The sequence below is a fragment of the Crocuta crocuta genome, unplaced genomic scaffold (assembly GCF_008692635.1).
Source record: "Crocuta crocuta isolate KB4526 unplaced genomic scaffold, BGI_CrCroc_1.0 scaffold566, whole genome shotgun sequence".
Classification (NCBI taxonomy): Eukaryota; Metazoa; Chordata; class Mammalia; order Carnivora; family Hyaenidae; genus Crocuta; species Crocuta crocuta.
Window position 1 is genome coordinate 512,614 of NW_027533114.1, and position 23,038 is coordinate 535,651.

The 23,038-nt window shown below is 33.3% G+C and overlaps 1 protein-coding gene across 1 annotated transcript in view; it reads left to right on the forward strand.

Moving 5' to 3' along the window:
• Window positions 1-23,038, forward strand: part of ADGRL3 (adhesion G protein-coupled receptor L3) — a 517,257-nt gene that overhangs the window by 466,115 nt on the left and 28,104 nt on the right. The window contains exons 20-23 of the mRNA XM_077746215.1: window positions 4,410-4,436; window positions 6,997-7,165; window positions 15,274-15,399; window positions 22,333-22,429. Of these exons, the coding sequence (XP_077602341.1) occupies window positions 4,410-4,436; window positions 6,997-7,165; window positions 15,274-15,399; window positions 22,333-22,429 (419 nt within the window). The remainder of the gene's footprint in view (window positions 1-4,409; window positions 4,437-6,996; window positions 7,166-15,273; window positions 15,400-22,332; window positions 22,430-23,038) is intronic.

Genomic DNA, 23,038 nt, shown 5'->3' on the forward strand with positions numbered 1-23,038 from the left:
ATAAGATACATATTTATGTAAGAAATTCACTGACAACACCTTTTTCATTGCTGTCGTAACCCAAACCAAATTCAAGGGGAAATGTCTTTATTCCTTTGATACAATTAGTTTTCATACCATTCCATGTTCAGTATTCAGTAAACTTACTGAATACTGAACATGGAAATATTGGGGTCCTAATCAGAATATCTATCTACACTTTGATAGCTATCTTTCTCACTCTTAAACATACAGTTCAATTACCAACAGCAGTTAGTAAACTATCCAATTCCAGAAGATCCCAGAATGCATTCATCTTTTTTTTTTAATCTTTATTTTTGGGAGAGATTGTGTGAGCAGGGAAGGGGCAGAGAGAGAGGGAGACAGAGGATCTGAAGTAGGCTTCGCGCTAACAGCAGAAAGCCCTGTGCGGGGCTCTAACTTAGGAACTGTAAGATCATGAGCTGAGCCCAAGTTGGCTGCTTAACCAACTGAGTCATGCAGGCACCCCAGAATGCATTCATCCTGATGGGATGAATTGGATGAATGTTGATGGGATCTACGATTCTGCCTGGGCCATTCATTTTCCTATACCTGCTGTGACTTAACGACCAGATCTTCTGACGTGAGGATTAAATTCTCAGATATAACTCCCATCACTCCGTCTTCCTTCATACCAAACCTTACCCATCCCACTACTTTAAAAAAAAATTCTATATGTAAATATAATAGAAAGGAAAGTTTTAAATTATTTAATCTATCTTCCTTATATCTTGAATTTTAGATATTTCCTTCAAAAATTATGCCCCAAAACAATATTCTCTTTTGAACTTTTGAAATTAGAGAAAAATTATCCTATTACTAACTTGATTCATTCATGTTGTTTCTATCCTTTCATTATCTGTCTATATTGATATTCTGTATTACGAATCTTTATATCACCGGATTAGTATATATATCAGTTAATATTTTGGCTAAGAAATCAGGCCTCTTGAGGATGTATTCTGAGTTGTTTCCATGAGGATAGATTTTATAGCCCTTTAGTGGGATTTGAAATTGTTATAGAATATATAAATATATGCATAAGTGTTATCAATCTGTGCAGAGGGCCCTAAAAATTTGATTCTGACATTGATTCTAATGATCACATTTTTTTAAATGTTTTATTTATTTTGAGAGAGAGACAGCAAGAGTAGGGGAGGGTCAGAGACAGAGGGAGACACAGAATCTGAAACAGGCTCCAGGCTCTGAGCTAGCTGTCAGCACAGAGCCCGATGTGGGGCTCGAACCCACGAACCGGGAGGTCACGACCTGAGCTGAAGTCGGACACTCAACCAACTGAGCACCCAAGTGCCCCATCTCATGATCACATCTTAAGATAATTTTAAGACATTAATATTTAAAGCTTTCAATTTTAAATGTTATTGAATAAAATAATAAACTAAAATGTTTGACAAAAGAAAAATATATTTGCTAAAGAAAGGAGGGTCTCTTTTTCTTTGTTTCTTAAAATTGTATGTATAAGACATTTTACAGAAAGTCACCACTTATAAGAAAACCTGAAAGTTCCTGTTAACATCTGCCAAGAGCATGTTAGGCCTTTGTGTCCCTATTTTTATAAGATCTTAAAATAACTGCAGTGAAAGTCATACAACATGGAATGAAATTTTATTTTGATAGACTTTCATTGGCAAATCAGAATGAAAATTATTCAACTTTAGAGACTAGTTAAGTAGATATTTTTAAATAAAAAATGAATCAATAGCATATAATTTTTTTGCGTTAACTGGTGGCAACATTACAATCAATTTAACTTAAATTTAGTGGAGAGACATTATAAAACTAGATCCTCTAAGCCCACAGAATATCTGACAAAATGATGGAAGGCACTGATATATTATAGGTAATCTTCAGTGTTCTTTAAATTTTGAATTATTGTATATTATTATATTCTGAAAATAAAATTAATGAATGGTTCTTTGTCCATTAGCATGAATTTTGTATTAAATATGAACTGGTAATTCTTAGAGCTGAAATGTACAAATTAAATGCTTTATCAATTATTGCACAGGGTAGGCCACAGTTAAAAAAGTACTGTGAAATATAGTGGCTTAAATTCGTTATATAAAAATGGTCTAAGTCTAATACGGCAGCTCCACATCAGTAAACAGCTTCCATTTCTAAGTCTGAGACTCTAATGTCATTTTCTCCTAGCAAAGAGGGGAGGAAAAAATGGTCAAGGGAAGCCCGACTCCAGTCCTTTAATTGGCAGGACCCAGAAATGTCACAATTCACTTCTGTTCACATCCCAGTGGACACTACTTAAATGCATGGCTGTGGCTAACTGTAAGCGAAGCTGGAATTACAGTCTTGGTTATTGAGTGGAACAACTGGTGCCTTCCCACAATTGCCAACAAAAGCTGCTGAATTGTACCCTGTTTTGATATTTCACATTAATGGCAAAACATCTCACTCAAGCGATTACAGAGCAGTTTTGTATTTTATTTTTTGAAACATTTAGATAGCTCAGTACAATTTCCTACAGTGTGTTTGCATATATTCTTATATGCCAGCCTCTGAAACGTTCTTTACTTGACATTCCACTATACAAATGAAGGTACACATAGTAATTCCAATCATAAACTTGGAATCACAGGTGGAATATACAGATGCAATGGGAATGTATATAATAGAATAAATCTCATATTATTATGTTCTATAAATTTTCAATATTAATATAAGCACAAGATTTTCTTCCTAGGAACAGTTTACTATTACAAATGATCAATTCTAAGAAATTCTTTGCTCTTTACCTTTCACATATCCATGGCATTATTTAAATATCACTTGGAATTCCATTTTCTGGCTTAAAACCCTCTTTGAATGTCTTAGTCCAGCAATGTCCAATAGAAATTTCTGTGAACACAGAAATCTTCTAGAACTGCACTGTTCAATATGGCAGCTACTGAAGCTTTTGAGTGCTTATAATGCGACTAGTGTAATGAAGGAAATGAATTTTAAACTTTATTTCATTTTAAAGAATTTAAATGTAAATAACCCATGTAGCCAGTAGTCACCATATTAGACAGCACAGTTAGCCATTCCCTGCTCCATTTACAAACTTATTTGCACCACATCTATTTTACTGCATAATATTGCTCCTGAAATGTCCTCAAGTGAATTTGACTACTCAACATCTATTATTTGGTGTTTTATTCTTTGGGTGAGAGACTATATTTTCAGTGTGACTTTACTCGAGTTTTAAATAGTCCAATGATAACAATAATTTTACTGTACATAATACATGTCAGGCACCATTCTGAGAACTTTATACATAATATATAATTCCACAATCACAGGAAACCTACATATGATTATCACCATTTTATAGATGTATAAACTGACACAAACACAAGTTAATTAATTTTTGCCTGAGATCAATTAACTAGTTAAGTGGCTGATCTAGGATGTTAATTCCAGACAAACTGGATTTAAATCCCAGGCTCTTACTTCATTCTTTATTCTGTCATCATTTTGGAGAAGCGAGGTTTCCCATCAGTAGTTCTCTTTATTCAAAAATGCATCACAGTTGGAGCCGAAAGCTTTATTTGTGTATGCATAATATTGGAAATGATTGCCCCTAGCAAGAAAAAAGAGAAAAGAGCAGAGTTTCTCTTCTTTTCTGTTCTGTCACAATTCACTGAACAGACTGTTTACAAAAGGATGATCTGAAATGTTCCCTAACTTAATCTTTACTAATTTGGCACTGGGATCTTATTTCATCAGAATGATACAAAATAAATTAGTTAATGTAAGTGATCATGAACGGTGCTGTATGCTTGCTTCTATTATTAGAAAAAATTATTCAGGTTTTTTTCTTAGTACACTAAGAGAAAGTGGTCAGGATCGATTATTTTCAAAGGGCTATAGTGTTCAATTTTAACTCAGGTCAGTCAATCATCTGCAAGTTAAAATTACTTAGAAACGTACTGTCCATAATTAAGTAATCTTACCTACTAATATTACAGAATAAGGATATCTTTAGGTGACAAGAAGTGTGTCATTTTAAGTATGCCCCCAAGCCTTTTCCAGATTGCTCATAAGATTTCTCATTCTCTAGAGAAATGCAATCTCTAAGAAATAAATGTCTCTCTCAAGTCACAAGTAATATGAGCACATGATGAAAAAATGGAATTTTTTAGTCTCATAAGGGCTATTGCAGTATTGTAAAATTGATTTTATTCCTTGTTATGTAAGTTCTCATGGTCATTTTAGGATTTACCTTCTGGATATAAAGGGAAGGCTATGATGCCTTATAGGGAGGTGGGGTACAGAGGTCTTTGGGGACCAGGAGAATATTTTTCATATGAAATCTTTGTCATAAAATGCTAATGTTGGTGTTCTTGTCTTTATGTCTATGCATTCTTTAGCTATGAGGATAACAGACCCTTCATCAAGTAAGAATGACCTGAATGGCTGATAAATTCCATTTATCAGTGTGGTCCCATGAACCAGCTGTCAGATCAGTCCTGAAAAATCATTAGAGCTTCTGTCATTCACATTGAGGCAGAAGAGCAAACTGTGCAGGAAAATAATCAGGCATACCACTTGTATGCAGAATAAATATGCTGCAGGTGTATTGCCAAAAGCAAATTCTGCTTCACCTCTTTTAATTGGATATCACCTGAAATCAGTGCCACAGTAATAGCAACTTCATGTGGTACAGACTCGTTTCGCTTTTCGTAGCTTTCTCCTTTCATTGTGATGTGTTCCTCTGTGCTGCACATGTCGTCATTTCTGTTGTTTGTTTGGACATCGCTCATCTTAAATTATTTTGTGATTTAGCGGGGTATCTTCAAAATGACCTTCCGAGTATAAAACCACCCAATTGCATTGGATATTAACGAATTTCTCTTTTAAACATCCAAAAAGGGAAAAAAATGCTTCCTTCAAAAATTCAATGTTATGTATGCAAAATTACCTCTTTTAGTTTTGACATATGCCACTGGATTAATGATCTAATTGTTTATGAATATATCCTTTAAATTTCTGAAACAAAGCTACAAGCCTGTACAAATTGATAAGAGTAAACATAAATGTTGATATTTGGGCCCTTTTCTTCTGTACATTTTAAAATTACGTGTCCTGCCACAATAAACTTAAGATTGGCAACCTAGGAGTGACCTTACTGTAGACTTTCAGTTTGTTCTTCTGGTGAAGAGTTTTGTTTTCATTTTCTCCAATGACATTTCACTTAGTTCTTCATGCTCTTATTTTTTTTCTTTAAAAATTGGGCTCATTGCAGTTTTATATCATTAGCTCTTGGGCCTGTCATGTGTTTCTAGTATATACTAGCTAACTTGAGTATTTTATCCTATCCTTGTTTTTCTAAATTTAAATAGCAATTCTGCTTTGATTTAATGGTATTCTTTCCATTTTTCCTTTTTCCAATGTCTGTAAGAAGCTGAGAGCTTTACCTTGAAAGTTCCATATTTTTAATCTAACTATGGAATAAAACATTAATATCTAAGATGTTTTCTAATTCATATAAGCAAACATGCCACATACAATGGAAAGCCTCTGGTTAGGGATTCTTTATTCAATAACATTAATGTTTTAAATTGAACATGTTAAATTTAGTGGATATTTAAATATTGAATATAGTAACTGATGGTTGTTGAAGAAAAATAGTAAATATTCACCATTAATTTTAACAAGACTTTAATAATAGCTGACTACTTTGGGACCATATCTTTCTTAAGATGTAGTTGTCTCTGAAAACTTTACTCAACCCAGCTTCAGATTATGGTAAATACACGTGTTTTCTTCTTTAACACCTTCATGTTGCAAAGTTTCAATTCCCATAAATATTTCTTCCTTAGACAATGCGAGTGGAGGAGTGTAGTCTACTGAAAAGAAGTATTAGTTTACTCTGTTCAAATGAGGTGTGCTGGGAAAGGAAAGGGTGGTTTGATGAGTATATAGAGAGATCTAGACTGGTTTGGTCCTTTTTTCCCATACACTTAGGAGTTGAGAAGGAAAATATTTTCACTTACTGTAATCCCGTCTATTGGAAAGATTCATTTTACATTGATAGTAAGTGCATAACACATAACCACGAATATATGGACTTTTGTCACCCGTTGATTACTATCGCGAATGGCAGCTGGAGGAAACTAAGGGAATGGAGAGTGAGAATTGTCTTCCATTCTAGCCTACTTTGTTCATACCGCTCCATCCCATTCTCAGCTTCATCTTCTCCTTCGAATATACAGATCCTTCAAAGAGATGAAGGTGCTCTGAGCTTTTAAGATTCTTTTCAACACAGCTGCCAATTACCTGATTTTCCAGAGTCTAGTCCAGCTTAACCTAGAAGACATCAATCCAAAGGCAAAGTAGATTTCAATCCAGAGTGGAACAACTTTTTCCACCCACTGTATCACATTTGTTTTACATAACTATAGAATCAGACAAATAGAGCTCCTAAAATTCATACATATATTCCATATACTGGCTCCTTCTAATATGAGCTCTGTTTTTGTCAGTAAACACTAAAATTCTTATGGAAAAAGAGGAAATTTGGAAAAATGGGGTAAAAGTGTGTCCGATGAAGCACGAATGGAGAGAGTCCAATCAAACAAATGTTATCATAACAATGAGGCCAGTGGAAACTAACATAGCTTTATAGACATTTTTCCCCCTTGCCATTCACCATAATTACATCTCCATATCATTTGCATATGTGCTGCAAATACATGAATAATTTAATAGTACAAATCTGCTTTTGCTCAAATGAATTTTTGTGTCCATAACATTTTCATTCATGTATATCTCCTCAAGTTTGAGAACTTGTAGTCCCCATTAAAATCTTAAAGTACTTATACCACCTGTCTTACATTTTCTGTCAATAAAACTTACCGTAACATTTTTTTCAGTGTCAGTATTGTTGATATGATATGATCGTGTTAATTAACAACCAATCATTTGATAACCCTTAATTTTCTTTTCTCCCTACAGGTCATGGGTTATAGGTGCAATAGCTCTTCTCTGCCTGTTAGGATTGACCTGGGCCTTCGGACTCATGTATATTAATGAAAGCACAGTCATCATGGCATATCTCTTCACCATTTTCAATTCTCTACAGGGAATGTTTATATTCATTTTCCATTGTGTCCTACAAAAGAAGGTAAGCAAAAATTCTCTGTTCAAGAATAAATGGCATATATATCTCATGATAACAAAGGAACCATAACGTAAATAAATCATTCTTGATGTTTTGGCCTCTAAGAAATGAATATATTACTTTTATTAATTTTTTTACAATAGTAAAGACAAAAGACACAAAATAAAAGCATAATAGTTGGTGAATGTATTTAACTGCAAAAAAATCAAAATATTTTCTGATTTGGACAGTGAATAGAAATATATTCTTTTAGGCTTGACCTTATAGTCTTTAATATTTTTATTGTCAAACACATGGAATTTGTGTATTAGAAATAGGTTTTCTAAGATGTTATGGAGCTGTGGGATGTATATATATATATATGTGTATATATACACACATATATATATATAGTCTAAGAAATATATGTTTTTCTATTTTTCTTTAAAAACCAGTTTGCATACACTGGAAAATATAAATAACATTTTATGATAAAATTTATGTTTCTTAAATGGATAATGAAGTACTATGTAATTGTTTCTGTACTTCTTTTCTTTAAAAGCATCCTTTATAAAATCTATAAGTTAGATGATTAGAAGGCAATATTTAATTTTTTATGCTGGTCTATTTTTGTGCTTTTTCACATTTATAATGACTTAAAATATTCATTTTCAAAGTTAATTTTAGCCCCTAAATACTTTCATTGCATTTTTTAGAAATCTCAAGATTGATTTTCTCATCTTATACTTTTTAACTCTATTAAAAATATGGTCATTATAGTTCCAATCACATAGACCCTTGAGCCAAGACTGTCTGGGTCTAAATCCTAGTTTTTCTACTTAAAAGCTTATGTGTCTTTGGGCAAGTTAATTAACCTTCTCATGCCCCAGTTTCTTCATGTGTAACATGGAGGTAATAAAAATAATTATGAGATATTGAGAGGTGGCTCTGAAAATGAAATGTCAAAATGTGAAAATATTTTCTAAGGAAGAAATAACACCACCTAAAATTTTTTCTTTGGAAAATAACAACAGAAAAAATAAAAAGTAAAGATATCTATGTCTCTGAATTTTGGTTTGAGAGACTGATGGGACCGTAAATAAAACTTGAGAAGTGTGTCCGCTTGTCACCATGAGTCAGTTGTCTTCTGTTTCAGTTGTATGTGGTGGTAGGTATCAAACATGCGTTGACATCATAAATAATGCTAGAATAGTAATGATTACTCAGGCCTATAAATGTAGCTTGCAGAAAAGTAAACAGGTTATCAGAGAATAGATGGATTCTAATCTAATGGATTAGAATTAATTGAGGTTATATTAGAATGGATTAATCCTCCCAGATATTTAGTATACACCCCTAAAATTGCAGTTGTTTAATCCACTAAATATTAATTTTTATACTTACGGCCCAATTGATGGTGCCTCCTCATGGAGGAACATAGGCTACTGAGGTCTCAACCAACCTTAATATATGATTTCCACAGTCATCTTGAATATTGACATCAAGCAGGCAGTCTGAGTAAGAGGTGTTCTTGTGTAAAAGGTCTGAAAGAGGCTTACATCACTAATACTCACCTTCCATCAGATAAGATCCTATCAGTGGTACCACATAAACTGCAAGAAAGACTGGAAAACATAGTCTAGCTTTTTTAACTCAGGAAGATGAAGAATTAGGTAATGTAAACAGCTCACAGTTTAGCACACTTGAGTATAAAGAGTAGGACATGTAAATGATGAGTAGGAATAGAGATGGAAAAAAGGAAGTGTCCTAGGAAAAGATGATGGTATACTAAATTAAAGGTAGGAGAACATGTCTAGAAATAGACAGCAGCTAGCACTGTAAAACATTTCAGAGAAGTCAGAGACACTAAACGCTTGGGAAAAATTTCTATATTTTGATAGAAGAACGTCATAACTGATTGTCACAAGAAATATATGTAAAAAGATGGGAGCAAAATCAGGAGGTTAAGAAAAAGGTAGCATTTGTCTGTGTAAGTAAGGGAATATTGAGCCTTGAGTCATCGTAAGCAGTTATAACATCTTCAAATGTACACATTATTTTTATATTATGTATTAGCTAGGAATTTGGGGTGATAAAATTAAAAATTTTATGTTATATAGAAATTTCCTTTAGAGCAGAAAATTTTTTTATACTGTGTATATTAATTTTTATATTAGTATTTTTTATCAGCCAGTATCTCCTAGGGTTTTCCCAATAATTATTTTTATTTCTCTCATCTTATAAGTATACATACTGGTATAAGTAGGAATTGATATCCAGGAAGAGATAATGAACCTCAGAATCCAAAGTATAGAATTTTTAGTGTATTTAACAGATTTAACATAAGTGAAATTTGAAAAAATATATGTGATCAAACTCAAGTTTGTGATTCATTAGAACAGAGTTTAGGAAACAACAGCTCATGGGTCAAATCTACCCAGGTGCCTTTTAATGTTTACAGCCAGTTAGCCAAGAATGGTTTTTATATTTCTAAGTGGTTACATTTGAAATTTACAATAAGTACATAAACAGCATCTTTTGTTGCCTCTTGATAAACAAAGCCTGGATATTGACTATCTGGGCCTTCATGAAAAAAAAAATTACCAACTCCTGAATTAGAAGGTTTCTATTATGATTTATTTTAACAAGTAATAAGCGTATTATTTCATTCATTTTATGTTTTGAATTTTCCAATTTTGATGACATTTTTATTGAGTATCAAGAACATGACCCAACATCAGAGAATATAGAAAACATGGAATTATCTACCTTCCTCCCTACAAAAACAAGAAACAAAACAAAACAAAAAATAGGTAATCTTGATTGCGATTGCAAAAATGTCTTAGGAGATTTTTCTTCTATTCCTTTATTTAAATTAACATATTAATGAGATATAAATATTATATAAGTTTAAGACATACAGTATGTTAATTTGATGCACATATATTATGAAATGACTGCCACTATAGTATTATCTAATACTTCCATCAACTCACAGGATTACCATTTCTATATTGTGGTGAAAACATTTAGGATCTTTCAAGTATATAATATAAGTTTGTTAACTATAATTAATTATCATCCTGTACATTAGATCCCCAGAACTTACTCATCTGATAGCTGGAAGTTTGTACTCTGTAACCAGCATCTTCCCATTTCCTCCAGCCCAAACCTTGGGTAACCATCGTTCTACTCTGTTTCTATGAGTTAAGCTTTTTTGGTTCCACATATAAGTGATAGCATACAGTATTTGTCTTTCCTTGTCTGACTTATTTCACTTAACATAATGCCCTCAAGATCTATCCATGTTGTCACAAATGGCAGGATTTTCTTCTTTAGTGACTGAACAATATTCCATTGCATGTATGTACCACATATTCTTTATCTATTTACCCATTGATGGACACTTAGGTTGTTTCCGTGTCTTGGCTATTGTGAATAATGCTACAATGAACATGGGAGTGTAGATGTCTCTTTGAGATCCTGATTCTATTTCCTGTGGATATATACCCAGAAGTGAGATTGCTGGATCATATTGTAGTTGTTTTTAATTTTATGAGGAAACTGTATATCGCTTCTGATAATGGCTGTACCAATTTACATTCCCACCAACAGTGCACAGGGACTCTCTTCTGTCCACACCCTCACCAATACTTAACTATCTCTTGTCTTCTTTTCTTTTTCTTTTTTCTTCTCGATGAGAGCCATTGTAACTGGTTGGAGGTGATATCTTATTCTGGTTTTGATTTGCGTTTCCTTGATCAGTGCTATAGAGCATCTTTTCATATTGGTCATTTGTATGTCTTCTTAAGGAAAATGTCTATTCATTTACTCTCTTCATTTTTTTAATATTTTTTTTATTTATTGAGAGAGAGAGAGAAGAGAGAGAGAGAGAGCAGGGGCGGGACAGAGAAAGAAGGAGAGTGAGAGAACCTCAAGCATGCACCGCACTGTCAGTGAGGTGACCAATGTTGAGCTCAATCCCTCCATTAGAAGATGACCTGAGCCAAAATCAAGAGTCTAGGCTTAACTGTCTAAGCCATCCAAGTGCTCCTCTTCTGTTCATTTTTAATTGGATTGTTTGGTGTTTTGCCATTGCATGTTACAAGTTCTTAAATCTTATAATTTAGATATGAACCCCTTACAGAAATAGGATTTGCAAATATTTTCTTCATTTCTGTAGAGTGCCCTTTTGTGTTGTTGATCATTTCTTTTGCTATTCAGAAGCTTTTTAGTTTGATGTAGCCTCATTTATTTTTGCTTCTGTTGCTTATGCTTTTGATATCATGTCCAAGAAATCATTGCCAACACCAATGTCTAGGAACTTTTCTTTTATATATTCTTTTAGCAGTTTTATGGTTTAAGTCCTTAATTTACTTTGAGTTAAGTGTTGTGAGTGGTTTAAGTTGGGCCCAATTTCATTCATCTGCATGTTTAGTTTTCCTTAAACTATATATTGGAGGGTTTGTCCTTTTTTCCACCAGTATTCTTGGCTTCATTGTAAAATATTAGTAGACAGTATATGCAAGCATTTATTTTAGGGCTCTCTAATTCTGTTCTCTTGGCTTATATCAACACCATACCGTATTGGTTACTGTAGCTTTGTAATATAGTTTGATGGCAAGGAGTGATGCCTCCAGCGGTATTCTTTCTTAGAATTACTGTGGGTGTGTGTGTGTGTGTGTGTGTGTGTGCGCGCGCGTGCGTGCGCACACGCGCATTTGTTTCTATACAAATTTTAGGATGGTTGTATCTATGAAAATTCAAATTGGAATTTTGAGAGATTGCGTTGAGTCTATAGAGGTTTTTGGGTAGTATGGACATTTCAGCAATCTTAATTCTCTTAAGAAGTTTCTTTTAAGCCATTTGATTGAATTCAGTAATATGACCATGCTGATGTAGTTGTCATGTTTTGATTAGAGAAATATGAAGTATTCCATTGTTGAGATATTTTGTCTTATAGGGTTATTTGTTGATTGATTCAACTCATTAACAAAATCAAACTTTGAGTTATCAGTCCTATTCTGACTGTGGATTGCATGGTATTACTGGTACCAGTAATACTGGTGACATTAAAGTTGTCACTTTTTCTTTTGTTATACACTCAATTATGTGATAAATCTCAGAGGGTATCATATTACATTATTTCTGATCTGAGAGTATAAAAAAATATACCATTGGTAACATAGTTTCTTTTCCATTTTCTTTATTCTAGAATAATATTAAAATAATAGATATCATATTGATTGGGATAAGAGGAGTATCATGTGAATTAGTGGATTAGAATATGGAAATGATTGAACAATCAAATATTTTTTATCTTAATCTAAAGGAAAATATGTCATAGACACATCCCATGTTATTTTGTTATTTTTCTTTTTAAAACATATGCTTAGTGTTTCAAATCTAATAACAGAAGAATAAAGTCAAATCAGTAAAGATTCAGTAAGTAGTATACCTGAATATGGAACTTGGTATCACCAGATATCTTGATTTGCTGATTATTTATATAATCAGTTCAGAATATATAATCTTTGTTGAAAAATGTAAATAGTCTGTGATGAATTCCGATGGCTTCTACAATATTGCTCCCTTTGTCCGAGGAAGGGGAATGGTTCTGTATCTCTCTTTCTTTCTCTATCTCTCTCTCCTAAAATATTTGTGTAAATTTAAATCACTTCATTAAAATACACTTTCTTTTCTAAAAAAGAAAAATATGCTTGTTGAGTATATTAGGAAAAACAAAATGGGATGTAGGTTATGATCAAAATTTAGGTTCTTGGGGATACTTTATTAATTCTGGACTAATATTAAACTATAATTGATAGTGCTTACCTTTGGGTGGAGATTATTTTAACTTTCTCAAATTCTAATTAAAGCATCTGTCCTTATTTTTTCTAGATACAGAGAAAGGGATAATTTAATATATTACTTTAATAAAAATGTTAACATTAATATTAGAAATTTGGCCTTTTAGAAAGAACTTTCTGATCGTAGAGCACCTATGAGAAGTGGATTTTTTCACATGAAGCATATATTGCTTAATCTTTTCAGTCTTTCAGTTTCTTTTCATTGCTTAACCTTTTTGGTGTTCTTATCTTCAGTGTAGGTAATAATTATTCCCCAGAGTCATTCTGAGGGAGGGACCTAGCACAATTCCTAGTAAATAGCAATTAAAAATCATAAGATTATTGGGGCACCTGGGTGGCTTGTCGGTTGAGCATCCAACTCTTGATTTCAGGTCATGTCATGATACTAGGGTCATGGGATCAAGCCCCATGTGGGATTCGGCACTGAGTGTGGAACCTTCTTAAGATTCTCTCTCTCTCTCTCTCTCTCTCTCTTATTCTCTTCCTCCCTCCCTTTTTCTGCCCCTCAGTCCCACTCATGCTCTCTCTCTCTCAAATAAAATTTTATTTATTATTAAATATTTAAATAAAATATTTAAAAAATATTAGCAGCTTTTTCATTCCATACTCCCCAGGTCACATGAATCTTGGATATACAGACAAGTGGGCAGACATTTCTTTTGAAAACTAACAAAACATGAATTGACTCTTATTTTAAACACTGAACAAAACTAATCATTTCTAATTATTCATAAATGTAGCATAGAAGAAATTGATTGGAAAACATATCAATATAATTTCGAGGATATTAAAGAATGTAATGTTGACATCCCAGGTCAGAGAGTGTCCTCAAAACTGCTCACACTGTTTGCAACACCTAGAATGCCCTTGTCTCTCTAGTCTGGCCTTTCTTTCAACCTGTGGTTCAGCCTGACAGATTCCAACTTATCTTTTGAAGGTTCTCTCAGAAGTTGTCTTCTCTGAGAAGCCTTCCTTGGGGCTCTGACCTACTGCCTGCAGACACTTCTCCTCTACGCTTTGATTCACTTGTCTCCATATTGTTGTTTCTGTCACAGATAAGCATTTAATAATGGTGGATTCTTTGAACAAATCCGAATCTATTCTATCTCTGATCATGCTATATCTTTCATAGAATGAGCTTTCCAATATTAAGATGTAATATTTCAGTTTTGAATGCTAATATTAATGTATGATTCACACTCTTTTACCTTTGCTTCTAAATAATAATGTCCCTCAGAAAAGCATATATTTATAACTTTGCTTTAAAAAAAGTTACGCTGGAATCTGACATTGTCATAAATTATGGAAAGGATGAAGTCATGTGAGTTCAACAGATAAAGAGCTAAGAATAACTACATACACAGCATTATTTCATAATGAATATAAATGTGCCAGAATGTGTTTTTAGTTGATGAACACATTGTTGGGGAGTATTTTTTTGTCGTAGATAGTGGAAAGATGATTTAGGGCAGTTACTGTTTTATTTTTGTATGTCTTGTTTGATTAAATAGCAGTAATAAAAATTTTAAACATGATAAAAGTTTTTCCAGAAATTGTTGATAGGCTTTCCTGCTTGAAAACATTAACAAAAAATGTTTATTTCCTTTTTTTACCTATGATTTTATACCACAAGGGAGATTAAGAATTTAATAAATCTGTGATTATTGAGTAGAACTATTATGAAAGAATAAACTTAAAATATTTTGACTTTTATATTCTAAAGTTATAAATTTGACCTCTTTTAAGAGAAATAAGCTTCAAAGAAACAAAGGAATTCATAACCCAACACATTCCTTTCTCCTGTGTTTAGACATTCCTTTACTCTTCTCTCTCCTTCTCTCTCTCCGTCTTCCTCACTTTCTCCATCCCCTCTTCTCTCTGCAACTTTCTCATTCAGTTTCTGTTTAAAGATCAGTTGCACCAACAGGCTACTTCAAATCAAATTTATGAAGCTCAAAATAGAGTTGTAAAAAGTCTTAAGCTTTTATTCTTCGAACTAACAGGTAGTATCATCATAGCAGGATTGAGCATGTGTGTGTGCGTGTGTAAATGTTTTAAAAGGCTCCAGTTGTGCAAAATTTCAAGCTTGATGACTTGCATATCATTTTGTGTTGTAAAATATATGCTGAACAGAGTTTCTTGTATCTGAAGGGCAAGGAAATAATTATATTAATTATCTAAAAATAAAACATACATTTTATACCACAGTTCCCAGCTGAAATGAATTACTTGCTAATAGAACTTTAATGTTTAATTGTCTAGGTCCGAAAAGAGTATGGGAAATGCCTGCGGACACATTGTTGTAGTGGCAAAAGTACAGAGAGTTCAATTGGCTCAGGGAAAACATCTGGTTCTCGAACTCCTGGACGCTACTCCACAGGCTCACAGGTAAATAGTATTTGTTAATTAAAATGAACCATCTCTTACCTATATTCTGTTATCTGTTGCTGTCCTTGATCAAAACTATTTTCTATCCCAAGTGCTTAACACATCAAATTTGTTGTTGCTGTTGCTGTTGTTGTCTTAGTGTCTCAAACAAGCACATTTATTACAAAACATTAAGAAGCCATGTTGCAACAAAATTATGAAACATAGGGTCTCAGTTTGCATAAGAATTAATGATTTCAGATTGTTCCTAGTTGAATGAATATAGATGGTGAGGAAAGGAATTTGGCACTTTCCCCAAAATTCCAAGAAAATGATATTTTATATATATGATTCTTAAGTGAATTACCTTTTTTTAACCAGGATAGTAATTCTCAATCACATACTGAAAATACGTGCTTATTAACTGCTATGTTTAGTAAAAACAGCCCTAATTCATATTATATTATATGGTGGTAAGTTGAAGACAGTTGAGGGCAGTGAAGGATACAACAACAGCATCATTGGCTTAACTGCTCTACCCATTGCTCCCGGCCCTCCGGCACTCCACGCGGCAGCTGCTTTGACTGTCCCCTGGGAAGCAGTCAACTTTTAAGTAACCTGTCCGCCATTTTTCCCATGCCACAGTGTGAGTCCAAAGATTATTAGATAGACTTTCAGCAATTCCAGGATGCTAAAATGAGTCAATCAAATAAAAGACAGGATTGGGGTGCTTTCCTGGCTCAGTCAATAAAGCATGCAACTCTTGATCACAGGATCATGAGTTCAAGTCCCACATGGAGGGACTTACTTATTTAAGTAGGCATGAAGCTTACTTAAATAAAATGACAGAACTAAAAAAATAAAATAATGCTAAGATTATGTGGGCCATGGATGAGTTTGAGTTCAGACTAGCAGACTAGTATTTTGAAGATTCCCTGACCCAGTGGGAAAAACAATCATTTTCAATGTTGACAATTGATTTTTTTTTCTAAAGAAGGCTTAAATTTAAATTGATCAAGTTGTAAATCAGAAACTTAGTTTTTCTTAACCCTTTCAGCTCAACCTATGGATCTTAACTTTTTTGTAAATTTGGTAATTTTATATGAAATAAGAAAGATCACTTTAGGTATTCTTTGTTTAATGCTTGATTGCCTTGTAAATATAATAGATTAAATTTCCCAACAATTCCATTTTTGTGCTTAGAAATTAAATATCCTTGGGGTGCTTGGGTGGCTCAGTCAGTTAAGCCTGCAACTCTTGATTTCTACTCAGATCATGATCTCACCGTTCCTGAGATTGACCCCTATCTTGGGCTCTACGCTAACAACACAGAGCCTGCTTGGGATTCTCTCTCACACTCTCTTTCTGCCCCTCCCCCACTTATGCTCTCTCTCTTTCTCTCTCTCAAAAGAAATAAACATTTAAAAAAATGAAAATATCATTGACCTTTAAATACCATTTACAAATTTAATATGTCTGATTCAAACACATCCACTGTCAGACTGGACAACTGTGTACACCTAACTAGCACTGGAATGACTCTTACTTATAAATGAGCAATATTTTCATAAAGAAACACTTTCTTCAAACTGATGGAGTTCTCTTTTATGAGTAAAACCACATATTTAATGCCAATGTAACATTTCCAACTAAAAATTTAAAACTGACATGTAACTGTCAAACCTAACCGACTATTAATACTTAAATTAATAACCATAAATCATAATGAGCGTGAAACTTATCCCTACATATAATACACAATTATTAATTGTTTGAATTTTCTTGTTTACTTCTCTACCTGACTGAGGTTACAAAGTTGCAAATTAGGGGGGAACAGATGTACCAATTTAGGTGGGCCGAAATTTCTGAGTGTAGGATTACTAAATAAATCAGCCAATTAGAAATCTGAAGTCTCTGGGCACTTGGGTGGCTCAGTCGGTTAAGTATCTGACTCTTTATTTCGGCTCAGGTCATGACCTCATGGTTTGTGAGATCAAGCCCCGCATTGGGTTCCATCCTTGCTGTCAGTGCTGAGCCTGCTTGGGATTCTCTTGTTTCTTCTCTCTCTCTGCCCCTCCCCCACTCACATCCTCTCTGTCTCTATCAAAATAAATAAATAAACATTTAAAAATTTGAAGTCTACATAATTTTGGGCATACACCTGGATGATGCTTCTAGCATGAGGCTCTTATATTCCACACCCTTTACTTTCACACCTATAATCCTTCCTCTCTTTTTGTAATAATCTTTTCCACAACCTTGAAATTGAAATTGCTTAGATCCTGTATGCTGTCTACCTTGATTAGTTCCTACATGCTTTTCATATAACTGAGCTCATTAGCTACCATCTTGTAGTCATTTGACAAATGTCACTAATGAACCAATACTATTTGGAAGTTTCAGTATTATGTTACAACAGAGTTGTGTAATGTTTAGCAATATATCTAAGGTAAAAGATAGAGCAATGCAGGTTAATAGAATAATTGTAAATTTGCTGTGTGGTAGCTGTTGGTTTGAATTCTAGCTTTAGCATGTATCATCCAAAACACAAAACAAGTTACTTGATATCATTGATCCTCAGTTTTTTCATCTGTAAAGTGGTGCTAATAATACTTGTTTCTTATATTAGGAAGATTGAGATAATGTATTCAAAATATTTAAAATAAATTATAAGTACTCAACTAATTGGTGCAGCTGTCACTTATTAGTGTCATTATTACAGACTATAATGTCAGATATATATTTTAAAGCTGTATCATATTTTTTCTTCAGTTTTATGTTTCTGATATCACANCCTTGTGCTTACTATAATACTAATTCTGATTAACTGACAATCCAATCCTACATAAAGTAATAGTTACTTAAATCCAGTCTGTTCAAGTAAAAATGATAAATGTATTTCATATAAACTATGACCCTCTANGTAAGAAATATTGAATGACCCCTATTTAATGGCAGACAGCCTTTAAATGGAGGTACAGTGGTTAAAAGACAAATAACTTCCCCTGTGATCTAGAGCTTTCATTCTAATTGTGGAAGATAGAAAACTTATTAACAAATAAACTGACAGAAAATACCAGACTATAAAAGTTGGTAGAGAGCCAAATATAGTGATTTGATACAGAAATTCCAGGGGGCTATTTGGATTAAGTGCTGGAGAAAGACTATTTTGGAAGATGATGTTGACACCAAGATTCTGAATGACAGGAAGGAAATTCAGGGAAAAGAATTCCAGATGAGAGAACATCTAATGCAAAGCCCTAAAAGACAGGGAAGACTAGCAAACTCAGGAATTTAAAGAATATCATTGACTAAATTAGGTGAAAGTGAATAGGAAATGAAGTCAAAAGAGAAGGCTAGAGATGAATCAGTAATGTTTTGTAAGAGCATGCAAATTTAGGTTTTATTTCATTTACTTGTGAAAGCCAATGAGATGATTTAGAAAAGGAAGTGGCAGGAGACCATCCACATATAATAAAGATCATGTGGCTTCCATGTAGATGATGCAGGGGAACTATTGGCAAGACTAAACAGTGAAAACCCTCTCCACCTGTTGCTCCCCTATACCTACCTGGTGCTAATAAACACTTCTAAAAGCTTGGTAATACCCATAATCACACAAACAGATATTCACAGCTATATGTATAGGATTGGTTTGTGTTTATAAAAACTGTGGACGAAAGTATTGTCCTTATTTGACTTTTCTTTAATCTGTCATTTGTTTTCTATTTGCTTCATTGACTTTGTGTTGTATTTACATTTATCATATGATATTTGAAACATAAACCATATATGTAACATCTATTAATTATGAAGCATAGTAATAAAATGAGTATCTGTGAAGTGAACATCCAATTGAGCAATTGAACATTTTCCATATATTTTGCCTTCTTGAAACCTCTCTCAAATTAATTCCTGTGCCTCCAACCAGAATATGTCATTTCCTTGACATATTCTAATAGCTTCTCCACCTCCAAAAAAAGGTGTTTAGTATTACTTTTTAAAATCTTTTTTTAAAGTGATATATCATTATATGTAGTCTGTGATTTGCTCTTTTCACCACACATCATCCTGGATCATTCCATGAACATTTAAGTGTTGGCTCTGTGCTATATAATGTATACTTTTCTTCCACCTGCAATATTTCACCTTTTCTCCTTTTCTTCCTAGATCAGGAGCCAGTTGAGTAGATTCAATGTTGATTTTGTCATTTATTAGGCCTATGACATTGGACATGCTAATTAACTTCTGAACCTCAATTTTCTAATGACTAAGAGTACTTGCCACAAGGCGCCCTTTGTGATTTCAATGAGTGAATAAATGAAAAATACATGGTATATAACCTAGAATTCTAGGTTCTAATTTCATAGAATTAATTAAAATATTTAAAGATTTTACATATAAATGTGTATTTTACATGTAAATACATATTTTATATACACACACATATAATATTTATCCTGTACCACATGATATTTCAGGGTGTGATACATCAATAAACAAAAAAGACCAAATATCTGTTTTTTGAGAGCACCAGATCTTATGCAGACACTAGACATAAAATATTGGACATTATATCTAAATATAAGAAATAAATACATTATAATTATAGGTCACGTTGTATGAGATGATAATGACTATTGGGGGGAAAATAGCAGGGTTAGGTGGGTGGAATACAGTTCTAAAAAGGATGATCAAGTTATGTCTCTTCAAGGAGAAAATATTTGAGGAAAAATTTAAAGAGATGAAGGAGTTATCCATATGTGTATCTGGAGGAAAAACACTTCAGGCTGAGGAGGCAGTTGTACTAAGCCTGAGGCAGAAGCATGCTTAGCTTGTTAAGGAAGGCAAGAAACCAGTGTGGCCAGCCCAGGTTGGGGAGACTAACAGAAGCCGAGATAATAGGAGAAGCTCATACAAATGTCACCTAACAACAATCATAATTTCATCAAATCTGTTAAGATGTCACTTCTTCAGTGCAATGCTCACAGACTTCCTAGCCAAGGATATATCCCCTCATGTGCACTTAAACATTTTGTTTAATTGTGGAGTATATCAAACATTAACAAAAGTACACAAAATATAAGTTTATGCACAGTGATTTGTTACCTCTCTCTGGGTTAGATATTAGAATGTTGGGAGTGCCTTGGAAACCCTTTGGACCTTTCACCATCATTTACCTCCAACATAACCACCATCTTAATTTTTCACATATTTTGTTTTTCATGCGTGTGATACTTATTCACAGGACATCATCCAGCACATATTATCTTCTATTTTCTTCCTTTCCTCAGACATCTATGTTACTACAGGACGCTAGGTTGCTTTTCTGTTTTTCTTGTTGTATATTGTACCATACATCTGTTCTACCACTGACAGTCATCTGAGTTTGTCATTTTCAGCTATAATAATTAATAGTTCTATGGAGATTTGTGGGCACATTGCATACTTTGGCATTTATTTTTGTGGTAACTTGTGTCTTTCATTTACTAATCTAGTAGCTCCACAAAGATAAAGATATTTTTTTGTTTGCCTTTCCCCTTTATATTTTCTGGGGTAGGATTTGGTATGCAGTAATTAATTAATTTTAATTAATTAAATAACCAATAGAAACAAATGTGAGAGAATTGTTCCCAGTATTTCAGTTTGAAGTTTTAAAGTATTATTCAATAGAAAGTGTTCAAGTGCTCAGGATATATGATCCTGCACCAGTTTTCTCTTTTTTTTCTTTCTTTCTTTCTCTTTTCTTTTCTTTTCTCTTGTCTTTCTTTCTTTCTTTTGAAGTAGTCTCCACACCTAATGTGGGGCTTGAACTTATGACCTTGAGATCAAGAGTCACATGCTCTACTCACTAAGCCAGTCAAACAACCCTCTTGTTCTTTTATTTTTTTTTTTGTAAGTGTGTGTATGTGTGTGTGGTGTCTATGTGTGTTTGTATGTGCTTGCTGACCTATAAAGCAATATACACAATATAGACATATCCCAAGATGTATTATCCCAATTGTCTAATCTTTTAAGGTTAGGTACTCCTCTTATCCAAGGAGTTCAAATATATTTGGAACATAACCCATTTTGAGCTTGGCTTTACCACTACCATTACTAGGAGAATAGTCCTTATAACTATTTCATTCTTGGAAAAACTGAAAATATTTTGTTTCCTCCTCACAAGACTGTTAATACTTTTTTGAACCCTAACTCCTAATTAACTAGAAAAAAATCCCCTTCTTAATAATGGAAAAATATTATACTGCTTCAGTTACCTAGCACTTAGAAAACTGAATTTGAGAATAAAAATAATGATGTAAGAATTTTCAGTTCTCTATAAATTACCTACTGGGAAGAAATGAATAGGGTAAACTGACTTCCTTTATCTACTTTGATAGAAAGAAAAGTCAAAATCATATGTAACCTGTAAAATTACACTATTACAAAATTCATGAAAAACGTTGAGTTTCGTAGCCTTTTAATAAGCCTCTGTTCTTTCTTACCAAACTCTTTCTTGCAAGTTTCTGAATTCTTGAGCTAAATCTTTTGTTAATAAAACTGACAATTTAATACATATTTAAATATACCATTCCCATAAAAGTTGCAATGAAAATAATTTGTTTCACTTTGGAAAGTAAAATTATTAAAATTCTAACTGTCTAGAGTACACTTCCATATATCTTCAACATGTTTAAATTGGTATACTCCATTACACTTATTGCTTTTTCATAGTTACAATTATTTTTGGTATAAGCATTTAGGAATACACATAATGAGAACCAATTATTATCATTAATTTAGTTTCTGATGTTCTTATGCTACTGTACTGCAAGCATGTACAAGTTATGTATTTGCCAGATGCCAGAAATAAAGGTCTCATATAACTGTGACAGAAAGAGAAAAGAATGATTTGTGTGAAAATTCACTGCCTGGTGAGTTCATTTCCTTTTTTGTCTTTACCCCATCCAGAGCCGAATTCGTAGAATGTGGAATGATACAGTCCGAAAGCAGTCAGAGTCTTCCTTCATTACTGGAGATATAAACAGTTCAGCGTCACTCAACAGAGGTAATTAGAAATGATTTTTCCTATTTATTACTTTTGTGATTACTTTAAGAAGTTCTTAAATGTATTGCTTTTTAAATTCATTTTATTTTTATTTTTATTTATTTTTTTGCAACTTCTGGACCTTGTTCTATGTGATAGGAATATTGCAATAAAACCTGGCTGAGTGTAGCAGGGTGTTCCATTATTCATAAGCCTTTTTTTTTTCAATCCTGAGTTTTCAGGAAATCTCTTCTGAAAGGAAGTTAGAAAATGAGAACTTTCCTTTTCTAGTCATCTGCCACTTTAATAAACTGGTGAGCTGTCAGGCCTCATTGGAAGCAGTGAAAATGGGCAATTATGTGGCTATATAGTCTGCTAAGCATCATAGAGTTCCAGATTGTCTCAGGCATAGAGCAATTTCATAGTCTTTGTGGAAGTAAAAATATACTGTCTAATACATACTTGAGACAACCTGTATATGTGGGGTAAAAATTGCCTCTAATCTTAGTATCTACAAACTCATCCAGCATATTTAAAGATCTAGGAGAAAAAAATATATATATATGTTATGATTTGTGTGTGTGTGTGTGTGTGTGTGTGTGTGTGTGTGTGTGTGTGCTCCTGGTTATC